Source organism: Tyto alba, unplaced genomic scaffold (genome assembly GCF_018691265.1).
Source record: "Tyto alba isolate M040663 unplaced genomic scaffold, T.alba_DEE_v4.0 Super-Scaffold_7, whole genome shotgun sequence".
Lineage (NCBI taxonomy): Eukaryota > Metazoa > Chordata > Aves > Strigiformes > Tytonidae > Tyto > Tyto alba.
The window spans coordinates 38,681,256-38,696,430 of NW_024881328.1; the positions used below are offsets into that span (position 1 = coordinate 38,681,256).

At 40.9% G+C, this 15,175-nt stretch overlaps 1 protein-coding gene across 8 annotated transcripts in view; it reads right to left on the bottom strand.

Annotated features, from left to right (window-relative positions):
* ERBB4 (erb-b2 receptor tyrosine kinase 4) overlaps positions 1–15,175 on the bottom strand; it is a 640,083-nt gene that overhangs the window by 18,287 nt on the left and 606,621 nt on the right. For all 8 annotated transcript variants that reach the window (XM_042783933.1, XM_042783931.1, XM_042783930.1 and 5 more), the window contains exons 23-25: positions 14,337–14,483; positions 12,325–12,422; positions 9,842–10,012 (exon numbers count right to left, since the gene is read on the bottom strand). In XM_042783933.1, coding sequence (XP_042639867.1) covers positions 9,842–10,012; positions 12,325–12,422; positions 14,337–14,483 — 416 coding nt within the window. The remainder of the gene's footprint in view (positions 1–9,841; positions 10,013–12,324; positions 12,423–14,336; positions 14,484–15,175) is intronic.

Below are 15,175 nucleotides of genomic sequence, written 5' to 3' on the forward strand. Positions count from 1 at the left end.
AACTTGTTCAAAATCAGTATGGACGTTTCACTGGTGACCCAGGTCCAGGTCAGTACTGACTTACTTCATAGCTTCAGGTAAGTCATTTAAACTTTCTCTTGCACAATTTTTTCTCCTAACAACTGTCTGCTTTCAGACTTAGAAACTCTTTTAGAACAGTTCATATGCAGCAAGATGCCCAAATCTGAATACAGCCTTCCAGGAGTAATTTAGTCTGGACTGTGAACAGTAAATAGCATATATCAGAAACAAAATATGCCTAACAATCTTGGCATAATGGTATAGGAAACAACATACATAAATATTACACAGGATATTTCCTGTGCTGTTACTGGAAAATACCAGACATACATCATACATTTTCATTCTAACACTTCACCAAGTAGAGGAGTCAAAGATTGCAAGACCAATGAAAAAAGAGATGCACGATGTGGCCACGAAACTCAGTATCCAGGCACACTGACAGGGAAGCCTAAGCAAAACACTTTTCCACAGATTCATCTCCTATACCTGGACTGGGAATAAAAGCATTCTCCTGCTACATGGCAACAAAAACTCTCCCTGGAAACCTCCCCTGTCCTCCAGACCTCAGAAGCCTTTGTCCTTGCAACCTTCAGAACGGTTGGCAAACAGACTTCAGCTGGCACAATATGTAATTTAATCTAAGCAGGACACAAGAATGAAGATGCATGAATTCTTTTTCCCGATTATTTTGTATTAATGCACTGTGAATGTCAAACAGACAGGAGAGCGGGAAGAGAGACAGCTTGCATGTGTCTATCTTTCCCTTTCAATCTCTTTCACTCCTGTATCCTTCCTGTCACCCATGACTAGCTTTCAGTCACTCCTTTTTTAACACACTCTCCAAGACATTTTACAGTAAATGGCACCTTCTAACACCAGGCCAATTCCCCATAGTCTGGAAGAGACAACATACCATTTCCTAGCTACTCTAACAATTCCCTGTGGGAGAGAAGGGTCAAGGCGCTGCTCCTGCTCATATGCTGCAGCATCTGTCCAAAACACAGGAGCAGCCACAGCTCCTTTTCTGTGCAAACCTCAAGCTTCAAATCCCAAAACAGGGAAAGGATGGGGAATGGGACCAAAACCACAACATGGTCATGATTTGTGATTGCGACATGGCAGACAAAAAGGAAAAAAAAAAAAGGCACAAAAGAAAGTTGATGAGCAATACTCGGAGCAGCAGCCCCCTCCTATGTCACACGCTGCACTGCCATCTTCCCCAGTCTGTTTTATACAGTAATCAAAGGATATTCTGAGCCTCTCAAAATGCCATCAACCCTCATTGAGAATGAAATAGAGCACATCTCCACTGAAGCCTTTACAGCAGTAATCATTACAGCATGCTGGCCTGAACAGGGAGCTCTTACAGACAAAGATGGGTTTTAAAAATAAAATAAAAAAGCCTTCCTAAAATCTGAATAGAAACTTGATGATAATCTCCCAATTTTATTATGCAAGGGGGAAAAGAAACCCATAATTGTGCACTCTTGGTCTCTTACAGCAAAGAATAGGCTTCTTGATGAAATGCTGAGTTGATTTAGAGCAGGGCTGAGGTTCTGGTGGCAATAATACACTAAAAGAAATAACCATCCAGCTGATTTGGATAAAATAATCATTTTTTAACATTCTAAATCTAAACTTCATCTGTGCCTCCTCCCCCTTCTCCCCACCGCATCTTTTGGAGAGTCTTTTTATAGCTCTGAGAATTTTTTTTCCCTCCCCTACCGCAGCATTAACAAGAAAGACAGACTCTTTACTCTGGCTAACAAAGGGAATTTTAAGCTGTGCTGGCATTCATCCCCATCGCATGTATGCTTAGAAAGTACAGTATTTGGCACAGGATGCTCCAGAGTCCTCCTGCCACCTTATGCTCGAAGCATTATCGCAGGAGTCCCCTTGCCGTGGGCTACTGTGGCCGGCACTCTGCGGCTCGTGAGCCCCAACCGTCGCGGGCAGACAGGCGTTTAAACAGCTCCTTGGAGCCCTGCCAGGTGCACTTCCAAATCACAGCCTCTTGTATTTTCAAGGTGCTTTTCTTATTTTTAGATAATCACAAATACGAATCCTCAGAAACGGATATTTTTCACTAACAATTTCTGCTTCAAATCTAGTCACTGAAGGAAAATTTTCTCCCAGCTCTCATAATTATTTCCTGACTCTTAGTCCACTTTTCCATCTACTGAATTATGTAGAGTTGTTTAGCTTGCTGTTTTCCAAGAATGCCTCATCAGTGCAGTGTAGAAATATTTATTACTTACTCTCTTTATATCTATTGACTTTTTTTCTTTTCAGGAGAAAAAAGAAAATGGATCAGCTGCGAGCTCTCTTGACTGTTAACACAGCCAGCAGCTATTCATGGATTAGGCAGATGCTGCCTGATTTTAAACCAGTTTATATTAAAGCTCAATAAATTTACATGTCACGCATCAAGATTTGAAGCAATATACAGCTACAGTGTCTTCTACCGATTCCACTAACTCTTAACTTGCAGTAGGTCTCACCAGGAGGTACTGTGAGGTGGTGATTTGTTATTAAATATATATTAGATTTGTAGAAACCAAAATGTCATCCAATACTTTTGCAAAGTCTGACTCTAAATCTATATGCCTGAATGTGACAGACAACAGCTAACACATTAAAAAATTCCTGTTTCAAGGCACTTGACCTGCAAAACCGTAAGGTAATTTGACAAGTTGGTCCTGATAATCTATTCAGGCTGAGAAGGGCTTACTCCTTGAGAAATACCACTGATTTCAGCTGGCCTGGTTGCAAAGCAAGAAACTAAAGCACTTTGAAAGAACTCGCTGTGAAGAGCCAGGCATCATCTATTCTGTTTGAGTCCTCCACATGAATTTTTTTCCTTTCTCCTCTGGAAAACTTGGCACGTTTTAAAAAAGTATTTAAATGCTCATATTCTAAATATACATCATTTGTGAGAAGCTTTTCTTCTTCAAGTAAATTATTAGGACTGAAATAATTTTTCATCTAATGTATTTTACAGTCTATTTTTGAATGTTTATTCTTACTACTTCATTCACCCTGGGCAATGAAATTAGGCTGACTAGTATTAGTCTGAGTTCATCTCCTGCTTTTCAGGGACAAAGATGGCCTTGTGCTATCTACATTTCGAATAAAGACTAGAAATAGACACAGAAAAATTCCCCCTCCCCCCCAAAAACATTACAGTAGATAAAATATTTGTGATGGTTGACTAGACACCAACAAAAGCCTAACAGCTACTGAGAACTGCTTAATGTAAAAGACAGAGCAGGACAGACAGAAGCCTCCTGCCACCAGGATGTCATTAAAAGTTAGGGAAGAAGAAAATGGGAATTTGAGATCTTGAAGGAGATCTTGGTGGGACTCCCAGAATTAACCTAAAGGTTTGATGGCAGCAACCGCAGTACCTGGTACGCTGTTGCCTAGACTCTGCTAGGAAAATAACAAAAACTGTAGTATTTAATGAAAAACATATAGAATGGATTCATACAACCTTTCCTAGCTAATCAAGCATTTTTTCAAGAAGCAAGAGAGCTAATACAGAGTTGTGTCAGTGTAATTTTCTGAATCATTATGAATGTTTTGATACTACGTCTACTTAATTTACAAGTTCATCTGTTATGGCAATGGAGATTTCACTGAAACACTTGCATAAGGAAGTGACAGTGTCTAGCAGAAAGGCAGAAAACCCCAAAGACTACTAAGATTTTCAGAAAGTTTTTGATCACCTTTTAAGTAGAAGGAATTAAAGAAATGGGATAGAAATAAATTAGAAAGTCCACAACCTGACAGACTGCAGTAATAAGCATCAACTTGGTCATATTGTTTTGGGGAAGATACTGCAGAAGCAGAGGGATGGCAAACACCACAAACCAACCAAATAAAAAGGAGACATCAGTGTTGTGCTTCCTTAACAACAAACATGTGCAAATTGTTCTTCCCTACTCAGCCTCTTAAGCAGAAGAGATTTCTGATAACCAGCAGCTCCTTACTCTAGCACAAAAAAGGGTGCATGGTGGATCCAATCCCTGCTAAAGAGTCAGCATTAACTGTCTAGTGAGACTTTTCTATACTGTGATGTATTTGCCATCCCACCTGATACAATCAAGACAATCTTTCTAAAAGACAAACTCCACCTCAAACAGAATTTCTGCTCTTGATGTAGAAATTAAGAGACAAAGAGACTCTGGCCTATGTTATGCCAGAAGATTTGACAAAATGCTTGCAAGGGCCCCATCTGACCTTGGTATCTCTTCACACAAATTATCTATTGACTTTAGGATGAAGTAGTTTTACTGCCACCAGCCCCACGTGGCCAGGACGCACCTGAAGAAATAAATTAGCTTGAGATCTTGGGCAGGAACAGCTAACTGCCTTTTCTTACAGAAAAAGAAAAGGGATCCAGGAAGGCACCGATTGCTACTAAAGCCCTGGACGCAAGGAGAATCATGGGCAAATCATGACTCCCTCCTGCCACCTTCTCTGCCAAGAAGAAAGGATGCTATAACCAGCCGCTAGCTCTCGCCACCTGCAATGACAGCACCTCTCATACTAGCTCAGCTGTGCTGACACACCGGGAAGCGCCCCTCCAAATTCTGACTGCTCTCCAAAACCCTCCTTAGAGCTGTAGCCGAAGACAGTGGTGCTTACAGTCCCCCATCTTCCACGTCTCCTGCATTTCAGTATGTAAAGGAGGTCCTATTAGACCTCAGATATGATCTTCTACCACTGAAACACTGCAGGCGCCTAACAAATTCAGCCCTATTAATTAAAAATTGAATTAAAATCACTTAATTCGGGTAGTGATCCCACTGGGTGAATATTGCCTATTGTCCATGATAAGCTTTGGAAGGAAAGACACCATATGCCATACTGATGTGAAACACTTCCGAAAATCACTAACCACCATCTCCTTTGTAACCTTGTGATTTGAAAACGGCTACCTTTCAAATTTAGACACCAGAACAAATTAATCATAAAGATAGGTTCTTACATGGTTTCTCTCTGGAGTAATAATTTTATACACAGGTATATACAGATGTTTACCCATGAAACACTACCAGACCTAATGCCACACCAGGCCTGCTGCAATGGCATACCAAACACTACTCAGGGAAGTGGATTTTGGTGTACCAGTCTGCTTCAGCCAAGCAGAATAGTCTCCCTAGACAGATGAATTAGACATCTGTGAAAAAAAAAATAGCTTGATATTTAATTGCAGGGTTGGCAGGTGCTTCCATGATATACAGAGAATGGAATAAAATTACAGGGACAGTATCATCAAGTAATAAACAGTATAGACAGTTTTCAGCAGGAATTAGCCAAAGATTTAGAGCTAAAAGCATCATGGGGTACACCGAGTGCTTTCTGTATTAGTATTATCTCTGTGCACACAGAACAGTACTCGTTACAAATACCTGAATGAATCATCTAATGGCTGTGAATGTAGGACACTTGAGCACTAGCTGGGGTCCTGTGCTCATGGAAACACTGCCGAGGATTCAGCTTATCTCTCAGAAGCACAGAGCTTCTCAAACTCTGTATTTCTAGAATACCTCTAGCCAACGAGAAATAAAAGCTGGAAAAAGCCGAAGAGCTGAAATTTCCACTGAAGAGTTTCAGATGAAATGAAAGAATTCTATTTAGCTTAGGATGCTAATTTTTATTTAAAAACTGCATCAGTCTCGGTCTGGACTTCATAACAGGGGCTAGAGCGTGTGCAGGCTTCTGCTCCTGGCAGTGTAGGTCCCAAAGAGGTGCTAGTATGAAGCCAGTGTGGGTGTGATGGAAATGCTGAAGCTGTGTCTGAGCCTCGCAGCTTCATAAATCTCAGTAATCCCTGGAGGAAGAAGGTTGGGGCACTTCCCGGGGAGATGGAAACTCCCCGGAAGGTTTCCCTCTTTCCAGTCTTCTTTCTGTAGGCCGCAGCTCTGTACTATTACTTCATATCCAAATAGCTTTTTTCTTCACATGGGAGGGAGAAAGCAGGTTTTATGCAAACCTCATCCAGCGGTGCCTTTCCCAGGCAACAGGCTGCAAGGTTTTAGGACTGAGATCACCCTAGAGAAACTTCAGAGTTTTCCTTAGAAAGTAAATACTCTTGTTCTTCCTTAATTCCCTGACTTCAAAGCCTAAGCACAAGGAGGCTCACGATCTCCCTGCTTTCTTCCTGCAAATTTTGTCCCCAGTAGAGCTGTGCTGCTGGAACACTCAACTAAAGCTGTTGGGACAACACACCCAGAGAAGGAGCACAATACTCTGCCATCACATAACCACTTCACTAAAATCAGAACAACTAAGACAGGAAATACATTATCTTTCATGCTTCTGATCTCTGAAAATGACATGAAGATCATGTAGCTCTTGTCTGTGTGTTTTACTTCACCAAATTGCCTGGCAATCTCCCCATAAAATTTAATTTGCCAGACACAGTGAACACAAACTACCTAAGCTGTATCAATTCATTTGGCATCCATGGCTGTAGCAGCACCATAATGAGTTTATGTAATATTAATATTCACTACACCAAACAAGCATAAATCACAAATTATCCAAAGGAAACACAAAAACAAAATCAGACAACTGCAGATAGAGAGCTCTGACAGCATTTCAATTCTGTGTGATTCTTGTAGATGACATCCATCTGTACTGAACTATGCACAGCAGATGCACTATTACCTTAAAGGAGCTACTGTGTATTTTGTTTTAAATCAACACGAATCTTCACTGGGAGAATAGTTAATGTACCAAGACCCTGAGTACTTCAGAAAAACAACAGACAAGTATGTACCTTTCTGCCCAGAGAGGAAACAAATGTACTACATCCAGAAAAAAAACGCTCTGCAAAGGAACTCAGGAATGATAAAATGCTATGGGGCTTTCAGCTTGGCCCCAAGCCTCTCAGCAACAAGGTGCTGTGGCCTTCCTGCAATCTAGATGTACTTGCCCATATGGCAGTACGAACAGTACGTTTAGGAGATGCAGAATGGGTAGCAAACAAAGCTGAGACCGAAGCTAATCTGAGACACTGGACAATTGTCAAAATTCTCCTGGTAATCCTGTTTCGGGGAAGGAGTCAGTCTCCAATGATACCAGCAAGTGCTATTATAAATCAGCTGGCTGTTCAATGGCAACTTCTTTGCCCATCTCCTTTTGGCCTGAAAAAGGACCCCTCCATAAAGACACTCCTACAATAAACAATATGAAGATGGAAGGGATGCAAAAATATAGAGCTGGGTGCAAGTTTTCTATCCCCCAGCTGCCTTCTCTGAGGCTACCTGGGTCAGAAAATTTGGCTCAGAATCTGAAAACTTTTGACGAAGGGTAATTTCAGATTTTTTAAGTGTTAGGTTGTTGTATGATGCCAGAGAAAAATTCCCAGCAGTAGGAGTCACCGAAAGAAGGATACAGTCTTGATACTGTCATTAAATTGAATTGCAAAGCAAAGCTCCCACTGACTTTAGTGGTACAAGATCACAGTCTCAAACCAAGATGGGAAATTGTGAGCTGCAGAGAGGAGATGTCACATCAAGAATGCAATGGAGCCTCTCTGTGGCAAAAAAAAAAGGGACGGGGGTCTCTTTCTACAGCACTGCTGACTTCAAGGGGATCACATACGTGCAAGCAGCTGCAACAGTGTGGTTTAAAGCTGGGCAAAGGCTGTGAGAAAGATACTTGAATTTTCATGTAATAATAATAATAATAATAATAATAATAATAGCAGCCCATGTTTGCTTTTTGTGAATATCCCAGGGAGCATATTGGCTGTCCAAACAGCACATTTGAAATAACTCTTTCAGTATATTTACTCTAGGATTTTTGTTGAAATTAATTCCCTCTGCTCTAGTGGACTCTGCTTGGCTGGCACTGAAGACAGAGGGCGAAAGGAACTGTTGAAAAAGCAAGTACATCTTCCTACTAATCCTTTCTCCTTTACATGCTCTAGTGTTTCCAACAAATATGGGAGTTAGATGAATATAGCAAACCTTATGGATCTGACTCTGCTCTCTCAACACTATGCTGGTGTAAATGGTAGCACTTCAGTGTAAAACTAAGCTACAGTGCTTTACACATCAGTGTGACAAGGAGCACCTTTCCAAGGTAACTATTGTTCCTTCTTTTCTCAGTAAACAGAACCTCTCCAGAGACAGCTAGGAGTAAAACTGACTTATTTCAGATCAGCATCAACATTAGAAATTAACTCTTGTTGCCATAAACAGGAAGTTTCTTGCTTATTGCTAAATCATGCATCATTCCCCCTTCACTGCCTTTCAGTGATGCAGGAGAAATGCTACATGAATCCAGCTTAGCCAGTGGGACTACAAGCCGGCCTCTTCCAAAGACCTCTGTAGTCTCCTTGCCATTAAAAACAGTATCAATTTCCTTATGAATTGACTGGATATTATTTAAGATCAGATTTTGTCTTCTTTATTCCAGAAAAGCAATGATTTACTCAGGAGAGGTAAAGGAACTTCATGCAGTATATGGTGAGAGCATGAGTACTGACCTAGTTTCTATGCCCTAGCTCCTTTGCTTACCTCTTGCCTGCCTCACATGGTGCAATCAATTCAGACCAGGGTATGAATTTGGAACTACCTTGGCTAAGGACAAATGTCCAAATGGTTTCTAAAGCAGGAGGAATAAATGCCAATGTTTCAGTCAGACTTCACTTAGTCTTTACAACGTGACTTTCTACTAAAAGGAGCACGGGGAGAAAACAAACAAACAAGGCCCTAATTACTAAATACATCTGATGCTTGTGTGAAAGTCCTCACATTAGTAATGCATTTCACCACGTCTTAGTTTTGTGAGAAGAGGTGGCACCTGAACTGTTAAAAGGACGGAGCCAAGCGCAGGAACAAACAGAAGTCAGAGCTGCAGGCAGGGAGCTCAGAAGTGACAAGGAATTCTGGAAACCTGAACTCAGGTCCCCACCTGCAGCAGGGCTCCTGTGGCACTGAGCCTGAGGAATTTAGGACAGGATCCAAATTCACCAGAGCTCATGCACCAGCTCTAAGACTGCTCTGGAGCTGTCAGTAGTCAGTGGATAGAAAAAGGCACCTCCAGAAAGTAACTTATCCTACTGTAAATGTCCAGGGCAGGCAGCAATAATCACCAGCTGGACGCACCCACTCTTCTCCAATTACATGAAATGAAGTCTAGATTAAGACTTTAGATTATATCCCTATCCGTTTGTTGGTTGGAGTTATGTCAGCTGAATTCCATCCGAACACTCCCTGTGCCTTGGCTCCCCCTGTAAAGTGAACAGCATTTCCTCCCCTGACAGGGATGTTATGAAGATCAACATGCTAAAACCTATGATGTGGTCAGCAAAACCACATGCTTGTGAAGAAGGGCCACGAAATCATCACATAAACAGGAAAAGCGGCTGGGTCTGAAATCTGGCTCCAGACACAAAAGCAGCATTATCTATATATTCCAGCTGCCCTCAGTTACATCAGTGCCAACCCTGTCCAGACAACAGGATTGCAGGGATGGGAGAATCAGAGCTATGCACTTCCTGGCCAGGCTGGTACACAACTGAGAAACAACACTGCTTGACTTCAGAAGCCTCAGCTGTGCTTTCAGGACAGGCAGTTCAAGTCGAGCCTTTGTTCACTCACGGCTGAGCTATTAATTTAGAATTCACTGAGGCACAATGAACAGGGAACCCAATGACAACATTTTTATAGTCACTCTCCTTACAATGGGAGCTTGTAATTCCCAAGGCAACTCTGGCCTGTGTTTGATTAGTGTACTTAAATCTCCACCTGTGCTTTTACAATAACCAGTATTTTCTGTCAGAGCTTGCTCTTACCCTGTTGGAATCAATTCTTGTCCTGGAGGTGTAGATGGGAGGAGGGATGTTGAAGGCTTGAGGGACAAGATACTCTTCAGCATCCATCATATCTTCCAGGTCTTCCTCATCAAGAAGGTTTTGGAAGAACTTGCTGTCATTTGGGCTTGGGAGCTTCATACGATCATCTCCCTAAACAGATTGCATTGAGAGAGGAAAACAGTCAAAAGATGGATTAATTTCCCAAACAGGGAACTTCAGCCTTCTTCATGCCCTGGCAGCCAGGCTGCAGGGACCACACATGCTGCTTTGTTTGTTCTAAAGCACCACATCCACATAATTTGTTTTGATTTTTTTACTGGGAATATGATGACAGAAAGGGAGTAACTGCATAAATCAAGCAAAGTAATTTTTTGGCATTCCTGTGATAGAGCTTTTATCCTTTCTTCTCTCTTTTTCCCATACAAGCTCAGTTTCTGACCTAAGTTCTGTGAAGGCCTGATGTATTTTGTGAAATATCTCAGCTATTTAGGCTCACATGGTGGGGAAAATTAACATGGAAACCGCTCTGTCTGGGTATTTGCTTTATATTTTTAGGGACTTAGGGGCTAAATTTCCCCCTCATCCACATGGAAAGTTCTACAGAATGTAACAGAGCTGAAAGCAATAAAAATCAAACCAGGGAACAACAGCAACAATGATATGTATTTTTATTGAAATAGCATCTACAAGCTGGAGAGGGAAATCAGGGCTGTGCTTTTCTTGGTGACACAAAGCATCACAAAAGGCAGCCCATGCCCCAAACACCTAATAGCCCCTAAAAATGATGCTAAACTTAACTGCATGGCTAAAGAATGGCCTCCTGCTCTGAAAGAATTATTATGCCATGTGTGGAATCCAGTGGGGCATGATAGCTGTGCTGCAGGGTACGTACAGACCAGTTTAAAAGCTCAACAGCAAGAGTGTCATTCTTGATTCTGGGGGGAATGGGGAGTCATAATAGCAGAGACAGCAGTGCAATGGAGTTACCCAGGTTTCTCCTCAAGAAGCAGATGGCCTATATTGTCTACAGGGATCATTGGAGAAGAAGCCTCACAGAATGAAATACCCACCAGACTACACAACAGGACAGGGAAGGGCAGGGGAGAGAAAGGGAGGGAAGAGGTATTTGGAATAGGGAAACATGTCCTATCTAATGAAGTAATTTAAACTGACTGATTTTTCCAGAATCATCTGTATCAGCTGAATTTACAATTTAACACAATGGGGAAAACCGCATGGGAAATTCCACATTCAGCACCACAAATCCTCTTGCCCAGTATTCTCCTTTTCACATATATTTTACTTCTTCTCGAGCTGAAGGAGAGTAGCACACATTCACACACCATGAGTAGGCTAGCATGTCTACACAGTGAAATAAAACACCATACGGTGAGACTAGCGCTAGACCCAGAAGAAATCAGGAGACATAAAGGGGTAGTGACTGTACTTCTGGAGGCTCTTAAGCTAGGAATCACTGTGAAGCTAAGGACCAGCTGGATATACCTCTGCCCTGTACTCCATAATGTGGAGTAGATATGGCATGAGATATAGCACGAGAATATCATTACTTGGATCAAGCTAATTCCATGCTTTGGTCTCTGTCGTTTCAATATCACCTTCTTTTAATCTTTCATTTTCATTTGAACTGCTCACACAGTGGGACCATCTAAGGACCTTACCAAATAGTCAGATTCGTTTCCTGTGGCTTAAGTCTGAGTTGTAATAAACACATACACAACTCCAGGCTTCTGCAGAATGTTGGAGTGAAAGCACAAAAATTTCCACGTAAGCCTGTACTCAGGGCATACACAGCTCGAGCAAGATGCAGTCAACAGATATGGCTATACTGGTATTATCCTGCTGCCACAATGTAGTTTCAGGTGATGAATCATTCTGGTGTGGGTCTACTGCAGGGACTGCCAAGCACTACAGAGCCTACACAGCTTAAGGAGGACACAGAGCGAAGTTCTTCTCCATCATGAGAGGTACCAATGTGGCACAACTCCCTGTCTTCTGAGAAACTTTTACATTTAGGCTATGAAAAGAAACTTTCTTACAATACCAGCACTACATGGAAGAGTCTCTTCAGAATAATCATCTGAGATTCAGCCTAAGCAACTGCAGAACCAAGCAAGTACTTAGTCTAAAGTAGGTCCACTGATGGACAAATCTTGTCCCCAGTTTGATGAGAGAATGCGAAGTACTGAGCAGCTTGCAAAGCCAGACCTTGTATATGTGCTCATCAATACAAGCTTAGTAACTGAACTTCAGATTATTTCATTATTATTATTTTTGAGATACTGACACTGGCCATCCTACTTCATTCTTGCATAGTACTGTGGCCATTGTTTGCTCTAAGTTCAAGAGCACCTTGAACTTAAGAGATTCAAAGGCAGCCCCTTAACAGTCAGGTTTGGCAGACAGAATTTTTTTTTCTTCCCTGATGTTGCAGAGTTGCTTACCTGAATTACTAGGTATCTCTGAGGGTCTCGAGCCATTCTAGAGAATTCAGCAGCCAGCTCCTTGAATTTCGGCCGACTGTCAGCATCAATCATCCAGCCTGGGGACAGATGAAAGATGAGAAAGAAAACAGGTAATTGTCAAGGGAAGAAATCATTCAGTTTTTAAAAATGTACAAGTTTGAAGCCCTTGATTGCTCCGGCCTAAAGAAAAGTTGCAATAAAGAGCCCAGAAGAATGGAAAGCTAGAACTCTATGAAGCATCTAAAATGGAAAACATCTGGTCTTGGCCAGAGAAGACTAGATTGTTCACACTTCACGGATTTCTTCTTAATTTGCTCTGAGCTCCTGTTCCCCATCCACAAAACAGAGACAGCAACAATGCCTTGCAATTTTCTGTATCTATCTTGCCCATTTAGATGTCAGCTCTGACTGTCTTTTACTATGGATGTGTCCAACCTCTAATATAATGAATCTGATCTCGTCTGAGTCTAGTGGGTTTATTACAAAGTTACTACTAAATGCAATTTTACTTTAACCGACCTACTGTTCCACAGTGACTTAGATTAAAAGGAGCTGTTCAGCGGATCTGCAGGACGACTGACCTCGCATCCACCTTTCAGGTAAATCTGCATTCACGGGTCTGCATCATTAACACACACCTCACAAAAGGCATTAGATGCTATTTTAATTTAGTAAGACTGATTCTTTTGTCCTTCATCTCCAAGAGACATTCATTAGGAACAACAATTCTCAATCCTTGCTAATGCTTTCTGCAAAACAAGCAAGTAGTATAGGCAGTCACCACCAGCAACTACTTTATCTCAGTGTCAGCTTTTTCTAATGGAAGATCCTATCAGCAGCTTCCCAAGAACATGTTCTCATTTGCCAGGGAGGCTAAATGAAGAGGGCCTTATCTCCTCCGTGACGCTTAACTGAAGAAGTGACCACACAGGAAAAACAAAGCTACCATAGCTTATAAAGAATTTCACAGGAACATTACAGGACTAAGTCTGTACGTCTAGCTGTAACTTTCCATCTTCCAGATTACACCATCTACTAGCACCTCCTTCTGTCCACTGGGATTCGCCTCATACTCATCCAATCAGATGGAACATTTTTGCACTTAACCAACATGAACCCCCCCTTGCACTATTCAGACAATTTCCATACCTGCACGCACAGTACAACTGTTTTCAGAAGACATGTCATTTACCTCTTCTAGTTTTATTTTCTTTCTTTCAGTGTTTTTGTGTACAAAGCGAAAGAGAAAGGACTATATAAGATGGATGAGATGTGTGCATGTTAATCTCACTCAAATTAAGCCAGAAATACCAGAGAGATGTTCCTAATTCTTTTTAAATTAGAAGCATAGCCTTGGAGGATACTGTCACTAGTGTGGGTATCTTGGAGATAAAAGGGTAGCAAGGAATCATGTGCAGATTGTTTTCCTTTTTTCTTAAAGTAAAAAATATTCATAAATTACCATACTGAACTAAGAATGATAAAGAATTATCCTCTCTACAGTACTTCTTGTATTAATTTAATTTTACTTTTTATTATTACTATTGAAATCATCATTCTTATTACTAACAATAAAACATTCATGCTTTATTTCCTCCATATCTGGAACCAGCATTTCTCCTTACAACCTTCACTGGCTGAGTATCCATGTACCGTAATTATGTTTAATACTATCTTTTTTAACATCAAAATCAATTGTCATGGAAATGACAAGGGTTTACAATAACAATCATACAATTTTGACTTCACAGCAAGAATATGAGATACCATCTGACAGTAATAAGAAGCTGAGCTAACTCAACCCTTCATGGCTAAATTCCTATCTTTTGCAATTGCAAAACATGTGCATAGTGTATTTAAATGGAATTTACAGTATCTTGGGAAGCTTTTGTTTTGAAGCAGCCTGCTCTGTTACCCAGCACTGTCAGAGACTATAGGTGCAAATGTTCTAAAACAGTGTCCCTCCTGCACTAAAAGCGACAATTACTTACACTTCACCATCACCATATAAACATCAATAGTGCAGATCGGAGGTTGGGGCAACCGCTCTCCCTTCTCCAAGAGGTCGGGGATCTCTCGAGTTGGGATTCCATCGTACGGCTTCCCACCGAAGGTCATAAGCTCCCAGATAGTGACTCCTAGACAGAAGAAAAGAGTGTTAATATTTGAGGTCATACTAGTCAGATTTCTTCACAATTTTGTATAGTGCAGTATTCTGGCCCAGTTCCGGACTGCACTCTTTTCTTCATTACTAGTGCCTGTAAAAACAAAGTTTGGTCTGCCATTTAAAAAGCTCCAGAAAATGGTGAAACAGCACTTTGTGTTAATCTTCAAAAGCAACTTCGTTCATTTTTATTGGTGTAAGAAGCAGCATGATAGATCTGAGGAACAAGAGAAAGGTCTAAGACAAATAAATGGTAGTAAAGTAAATGGATGCAATAACAAAAGAATGCATTGTACTCTTTTATCATATCAAAAGGGAAAATGAATAGCTGATGTACTCTATTATTTTAAGGAGGAAAAAAACGCAGATGTTCCCTAACTTAGAGCATCAATTTCCCACAAAGGTACAGCTTGAGTAACATTATGTCTTTGCCTTGTAAGTCATTCACATCCACTTGTATTACTTTTTTCCTTAAATCACCTTATGGATTTGAGTTATGATAGTGCTGTGCTTCAAAACCAAGATTATCTTTTTGAATAACCATAGGATTTGTTTTGGCATCGGTATCACAAGTAACAGAATTAATCCCCTAACAAAATTTTAAATATTGAAAATGCTGCTTTCATACCAGTTTAACTTTTATATTTATTGCAAAGGTCATTTTAA